Source organism: Trachypithecus francoisi, unplaced genomic scaffold (genome assembly GCF_009764315.1).
Source record: "Trachypithecus francoisi isolate TF-2019V2 unplaced genomic scaffold, Tfra_2.0 Lachesis_group5, whole genome shotgun sequence".
Taxonomy (NCBI): Eukaryota; Metazoa; Chordata; class Mammalia; order Primates; family Cercopithecidae; genus Trachypithecus; species Trachypithecus francoisi.
Window position 1 is genome coordinate 23734945 of NW_022681470.1, and position 8014 is coordinate 23742958.

General features: G+C 37.0%; 1 protein-coding gene across 1 annotated transcript in view; it reads left to right on the forward strand.

Moving 5' to 3' along the window:
- Window positions 1-7499, forward strand: part of MAEL (maelstrom spermatogenic transposon silencer) — a 33745-nt gene extending 26246 nt beyond the window's left edge. The window contains exons 9-12 of the mRNA XM_033196911.1: window positions 1480-1542; window positions 3092-3224; window positions 6358-6433; window positions 6953-7499. Coding sequence (XP_033052802.1) covers window positions 1480-1542; window positions 3092-3224; window positions 6358-6433; window positions 6953-7140 — 460 coding nt within the window. The 3' untranslated portion in view covers window positions 7141-7499. The remainder of the gene's footprint in view (window positions 1-1479; window positions 1543-3091; window positions 3225-6357; window positions 6434-6952) is intronic.
- The last annotated feature ends 515 nt before the right edge of the window (window positions 7500-8014 follow it).

Genomic DNA, 8014 nt, shown 5'->3' on the forward strand with positions numbered 1-8014 from the left:
CAGAGAAATGAAAGCCTGCTGGGCGCAGTGGCTCACACCTATAATCCCAGCACTATGGGAGGCCAAGGTGGGTGGATCCCCTGAGGTCAGCAGTTTGAGACCAGCCTGGCTAACATGGTGAAATCTTATCTCTACTAAAAATACAAAAATTAGCCAGGCGTGGTGGCACATGCTTGTAATCCCAGCTGCTCAAGAGGCTGAGGCATGAGAATCGCTTGAACCTGGGAGGTGGAGGTTGCAGTGAGCACAGATTGTGCCTCATATCTAAAAACGCAATTAAGGATAATCAGGCATTCAAGAAAAGCCTGCAACATGAAAAAGAACAAAATGGGGAGACCACAACTCACAATCCAGAAGAATGAGATAATCCCGGGAACAAAAGCAAACTAATAGCTCTAACAGGATACAGAAGATTGTGTAGAAAGGTAGAGTATTTTATAGAGTACTGTGCCCAGCCAGTTTCGGGTTTTTTTGTTTTCTTAAATTTTATCTTTTGCCGGTACATAGTACGTGTATATATGTACATAGTTTGTGTATTGTTTTAACCTAAGGCTTCATGTTATAGTTTTGTGAACTACCACATTTATTGGATCACTTTTCTTTGGAAAAACAGTGGGAAAATCTTAATTTTATTTTTAAGTAGTCTTCCATTCATCCATGCATGAAATAACTTTCATCCAGTGTGAATAATGGACTTTTTACACTTTTACTATTTAAAATGTTTATAATTTTAAATGAAGACTTTTGTTAAGTTTAGGCAAGCTTTGTATTGTACAAGTAGAGCTGCTCTGAGTCTTAATAGACTGTGTACTCATTGGAAAGATACACAAGTTTATAGCAGCTCTTGTCATGAAAGTGTGCTATTTTAGTGTTTGTAACCTTGTATTGACTTACACAAATTATTTCCGTCATTACCTCACCAACATGACCTCCTGAGATCTCCATTGAAACACCACCTTCTCAGTGTTACCTTTCATTGACACTTTATCTAAAATGTTGTTCCTCCCTAATAGTTTATATCACCTTTTTATTTTTTCTCCTTAGAACTTTCCCAGTTTTCTAATTTATTATGTATTATGCTTGCATATCTTTCTTGATCTGTCTTTCCCACTGGAAAGTAAGTTTTGTGTGGACAATAGTTTCTGTTTTTTCAATACTGTATTTCTAGTACCTACCACAAGGCCTAGCATTGAATAAATGTTTGTTGAATGAGTGCATGTCACTGATGTGCCAGAAGCACTCATTTTATTTCAAGGTAAAATTTGACTGTATGGTTATGTGTAGGTTGTGTGGTATCACGAATTTGTATCAGAGAAGGTAGCATTAAAATCTGTTTTTTAAAAATCTTTGTGTTAAATTTGAAGTTTTAATCTTTAAGTAACCTCATTTTTTAAAAGATTTCAGATAGAAATCTGGCATATAAAAACCTTTAAGCAGTGCTACTTCAGTTAGAATATTAAAGTCCTTTTTTTTATACAGGTGCAAGTGGCATGAAGAAAATGATACTCTCTTCTGTGCTTTAGCTGTTTGCAAGAAGATTGCGTAAGTTGGGGAAAGGAGTTTCTTCATAATACTGTATTCTGATTAAATTATTATGTGCTGTTTTGCTTGCTATTGCTTTGGCAGTCGGGGTAACTCTGTTTCCACAATGCTCTTTTAAAACAAAGGGGGTCAAATCAAAACTCCAGTGAGATATTATCTCACCCTGGTTTAAAATGGCTTATATCCAAAAGACCGACAATAATAAATGCTGGTGAGGATGTGGAGAAAAGGGAACCCTCATACACTGTTGGTGGGATGTAAGTCAATACAACCACTATGGGGAACAGTTTGGAGGTTCTCCAGAAAACTAAAAAGAGAGCTACCATATGATCCAGCACTTCTTCTGCTGGGTATATCCCCCAAAGAAAGGAAACACATTGAAGAAATATCTACACTCCCATGTTTGTTGCAGCATTGTTTACAATAGCCAAGATTTGGAAGCAACCTAAGTATCCATCAGCAGATGAATGGATAGAGCAAATGTGGTATATATACACAATAGAGTACTATTCAGCCATAAAAAAGAATGAAATGCAATCATTTGCAATAGCATAGATGGAACTAGATGTCATTATGTTAAGTGAAATAAGCCAGGCACAGGAAAATAATCATTGCATGTGCTCACTTATTTGTGGAATCTAAACATCAAAACAATTGAACTCATGGAAATAGAGGGTAGAAGAAATGATTACCAGAGGCTAGGAAGGGTACTAGAGGGGTGAGGGGGAAGTGAGGATTGTTAATTGGTACAAAAAAGTAGTTTGAATGAATGAATTAGGCCTAGTATTTGATAGCACAACAGTGTGACTATAGTCAATAATAATTTAATTGTACATTTGAAAATAACTAAAAGAGAATCATTGGATTGTTTATAATACAAAGGATAAACACTTGACGGGATGGATATGCCATCTTCCATGATGTGATTACTACACATTGCATGCTTGTATCAAAACATCTTATGTAGTCCATAAATATATGCACCTACTATATACTCACAAAAAATAAAAATAAAGGTGGTTTTGTACATCATATTACTTTTATTTTCTGTCCATGTCACCTCTTCTAGCAATATGGGTGAACCTTCAGAACCACTTCCTTATTGGGGTACTCTAACACATAGGTCTTTTGTTCTCATTTTGTAGTGAAAGTACCTGGAGCCCCACATAATCTGGGTGCTCTGGTAGCCCAGTGGGTGATATTAGTTCAGAGGATAGATTAGTGTTTATGGTTGTTGTCTTATTTCTGCCACTTCCCTCTCCTTGCCTTAAACGTTTGGGAATCGTAGTAATCTTTATCTTCATTGCCATGCCCTTAAAATGAACCTAAAATTTTATCTGGTAATCAAAAGATTGCTCACCAGTAATAACCTGTTTTATTATATGTATTGCTGTTTATTTATATGTCTTCTCTGAATCACCAAATTTATTTTTTTCCCAGTTTATAACAGTATCTCAGATGCTTTCTTTTTGTTAGAGATTTTAAAATACAAATACTTTTAGGTGAATTAAATTAGATTCTGATAGTGAGATTTTTATTTCTTTTAAAGGTACTGCATCAGTAATTCTCTGGCCACTCTGTTTGGAATCCAGCTCACAGAGGCTCATGTACCACTACAAGATTATGAAGCCAGCAATAGTGTGACACCCAAAATGGTTGTATTGGATGCAGGGCGTTACCAGGTAAGAACCTGACTTTTAAGAGCTGCTGGTCTCTTTAGCTGTTCTACTCAATGTGATTCTGGCCAACAGCTGTAAAAGATCAAGCCTTTGTTTGGTTCTTTCCCTCCCCTTAAACATTATTTTGAAGTCCTTCATGGAATGTCAAAAAGTTCCTAATCCAGTTGCGACTAGTAAAATTCTTTTTTCTCTGGTATATTTCCTACCAATTTAACAAAGTTTTAAGAAAGTTAAAACCAGTATTTAGTCTTTATATAAAACATTTCCAAAGATGTATTCCAAAAATTAAGTATCTGAATGTAAGTAATATAAATATTCTGAACATCTACTTCAAAAATGTTTAAGACCTGATTTAGGATTTGATTAAAAGCTGTCTAATTTTTTTACCACCTTCCTTCCCTCTCTGCTGTTTACTTATTAGTAGGCCTCTAAACCACTAAGTACATAGCAGTTAAGAGTATGGGCTATAGGGTCAGAATTCCTGAATTTTATTTTAGGTTCTGCTACATACAAGCTTTGTGACTTTATGCATGATACTTGAACTTTCTGTACTAATTTTTTATTTATTAAACAAGAACAATAATGGGGGCTAGTATTTGTTAGGATTAAATGCAGCAATATATGACAGTACCAAGGCCTTCCTGCCTTAGAGCTTAATAAATATTACATAAATATTGTTATTTTACAATAAACATTTAGTGAAAAGGAAACTCAAAGGCAAGAACTACTGATAAAAACAACTAGATTCATCCTAGTTAATTATGCTGAACAAAAGAAGCAGTCTCCAGAATTACGTACTTTAGAATATACTGTATGATTCCATTCATATGACATTTTTTTGAAGACAAAACTATAACAAGAACAAATTAGTGGTTCCCAGGGGATAGGAGTGGTGGGAACAGGGTGTCTATAAAGGGATTGAACATGAGAGAGGTTTTTGAGGTGATAGAATGGCTCTGCATCCTGATTGTGGTGTTTACACAAGTCTGTACATAATGTTAAACTTCATAGATGTGTACACCAAAAAAAAGTTTTACTGTGTGATAATTTAAAAATAAAAATGAAGGACTTCAGATCTCTCCATATGTACTCTAGGCAAGACCCTTCTCTACCCTCCCTTTAAACCTTTTACCCAGTGGTTCTCAACTCCATTTCATGTCCTCCATGGGACATCTGACAATGCCTGGGGGCATTTTTGGTTGTCACATCTGGGGAGGGGGTGCCCCTGGCATTTAGTGGATAAAGGCCAGGAACGCTGTTAAGCACTCTATCTGTACAGGACAGCCTTCCACCACAAAGCATTTTCCAGCCTAAAATGTCATTAGTGCCCAGGTTGAGAAACCCTACCTTAGTTTCATCACCGCCATCTGTATTCACATCATCAGAATTAATCTCAATAACGTGACTTTTCATTGTTGACATCAGTTGCTATAGGAAGCCTAGGACTCTTAAGATTCTTTCTCATCTCCCAGACTCATCTTATTTGGCTGGTCCTATTTCCCAGCCCTCCCCAACTCCTGAGAAACCTTCCTGTCGGTTTTCTCAGCCTTAGTTATCAGCAGAATTTCAGATATCTTCAGTCTCTTTGGGGGAAAGTCTATTTACCTTCTTGGTTGTAACTAAAACTTGACCCTCCTCTAAGGACACTGCTTCTCTATTAGCCTTTTCAAATGGTGACATCTTTTTCTTCTTCATGTGTCATGGGCTTAGATTTGAAGTAGTTGTCCTTGATTGTGGCTTCCAGACTTCTTTATACAGTCTCCCCAAAATTCCTAGGCATTGAATTTCCTGCCATCCAAGATGTAGTACCTGTTTGGAGTCAGTAGACTCCAAGTGGCCCCTTTTTGGAGTCAGTAGACTCCTGAGTTGGTTCCCCTCGTTCTTAGAGCAACACCGATCCAGAAAACTGGTTTTTCCATCAGAATTATTTATTTCAATTTCCCTACACATAGTCCTTCCAGCTGCCTAACCTCTCAGTTCGATTTCCTCTCCTTCAATAATCCTGTCTTCTACCAAACAATCATATCCTGGACCCCAGTGGTACCTCCTTCATAATCTCAATTTCAAACATCTCCCTCTCAGACTATCACCATCTTCTAGTACCCCAGTGCCAACAATTATTTGGTCTCTACTGGGATATACAATTCATTTATGCCTCCACTGTTTTACACTCCCTTACAGGGCCACTTCATTGCACAACTCCAGGGCACCATTCACGCTAGTAATGCTGTAGCCTCGTGTCTCCTCCTTTACCACCTTTGTCTCTACCCTTCACCTTCTTCCTTCCCAACTCAGATTCCTTGGCCTATCTTTTCCACTGCCTTGCATGCACTGTCAACTCCATTGGCCCTCTTTTTTTCATCATACTTGACAGATACTAACCCTGATTACATCTAACTCTTCACCTACTCTCCTCGTATACCTGTGAAGCTAAATGCACCTGGAAAGGAACTACCATGCTGACCGATCTTACTATTCATCACCACCAACTTCAAGGGGCCTTTAATGTTGCCTGACAGATACCCATTTCTCTAGTCTGATTGATTTCCTACTCTCCTAGACAGTTATTTCTCACTACCTTTTTCCTTCAAATTTTATCATCTCTTCCCTTACCTTTGCTCTAGCTGATGCCTTTGCCTCCTACTTCTCTGAGAAAATAGAAACAATTGGGAGAGATTTTCTACATATTCCTATGACTCATCTACCTGCATCTACCATATCCTCTGCTTTACTCCTATTTTAATGAATGAATTTTCTGTGTTCCTATCTGAAACCAATCTGTCCATGTGTATGTTAGATTTCCTTCCCTTACCACTCAAGGACATGGCTTCAGTAATTTTCCCCTCCTATATCATCAGAGATTCACTCTGTTCTAATTCATTATCAGCAAACGTGCTATAATCTCACTTAAAAAGAAAAAAAAAGGCAAACCCTTTTTTACCCTGGAATTCCTAATCTCCCTCCAAAGTCTATCCTGTTTTCTCCCCCTCTGTGCAGCAAAAATTGATCAGACATTGGAAAAGTATTTGAGTGTTAGTTTGCATTTTTAAAGAGTAATTTGAAATTGAAGACAGACCATCCAATAATTGATAAGAAATAAACATTTTTCCCCCTGGTATTTTCCTGCTACTTACAGAAGCTGAGGGTCGGGAGTTCAGGATTCTCTCATTTCAACTCTGCTAATCAGGAACAAAGATCAAACACACCCCTTGGTAAGCACCTTCTATTTTACAAAAATGCACCTAAAGGATGTTAGAGCCTATTACTAAGATCCTAGGGTGTGGTATTTAAACAGTGATATCTAAATTAGCTTTAGGATATAAGGCACTTGTTGAATTGAAGGTTTTATTTGGCATTAGCACCTTAAACAGTTTAGCTATGTACATTTTTGGGTCACTTGGATATATTGTAACTTCTCAGAATTTGTTAGGGCATTTAAAAGAAAACTTGTTTTTCTTGTAGCGGCAATAGCTTTATAGTTTTGATTTTAATGATACCTTTTGTGGGGTGAGACACTTTAAAAGCTCGTGACATGAAATTTCAAGTGGTGCCTAAAGAATTTCAATTAAAAGTTTCCTGGGCTAAAAACAAAAACATTTTTCTATTCTTGATCCATTGAATTATGGCTTAGTGAAAGGCCTACAGTAGGATGAGTCAGTTAATTGAGGCATCTCTTTGTAATAAAATTATAAAATTGCTATATTTCTTTTCCCGTATTTTCAATATCCCAGGTGACTACCCATCTAGGGCGAAAATTTCTGGCCAAAACAGCAGCGTTCGGGGAAGAGGGATTACCCGCTTACTAGAGAGCATCTCCAGTTCCTCCAGCAATATCCACAAATTCTCCAACTGTGACACTTCACTCTCATCTTACATGTCCCAAAAAGATGGATACAAATCTTCCTCTTCCTTCTCTTAATGATGGTACTCTTTTCAATTTCTGAAAACGGTAACAGGCCCAAGTTCCTTCTTACTACAGTCATATTAAACAGATCACATCAATGATAAATGTCACTACTATAAAAACTACTTAATTTGTAAGGAAATTGTTTCCTAGATTTAAAAAAATTGTGGTTGGAGAGCATCTTGGCATTTGTACTTTTTTTCTTGAGGGATTGTTCTGCTTCCTGGCTGTATGATGGGTGTATCATTAAAGTTTTGAGTCCTATACGAACAAAACTGACATTTTTAGAGTTGTACTTTTGGGAATGTTATAGATTGATAATTATTTCCCCTGATAATAAAGGTATTGAATATCTGTTATGAAAGGTTCTAAAATAGTGTTTATCTGTTTCTTCCTGTCATGAAATGGGACTCTTGCACTACAGACCTGCAGGCTGTTTTTATTGCAAATAACTAAGAAAATTCTTTAACAAACACAGAGTTTTGCTATCTTAAAAAGTTTTTGAAATATACTTACTTTGGCAAAAGGAGTCACTTGAAAGATGAGAAGGCAAAATTAGAAAGGTTATGTAATTTACCCTAAATCACATCACATGGCTAGATATTGAATGAATTTCTCATCCGTTGGACCGCAAAGCAAGCAGGTATTATATTGAGTCAGGTGTTCACTCTGTGACTGACTTAAACTGGTTTATTATTCTCAACTTGGGGTAATATATAACCTAGAATGAGTAAAATAGGTATGGTAACCCCTTTTGCTTGAAACCACAAGCCAAGACCACACATGACATTGGCAGAGGCAACAATTTGATTTAAGTCTGTCTGACCCCAAACTCTGGTCCCTCTGATTACAGAGAATGACTGTCCTGGGCCTCTGGTTTTGTAACCCA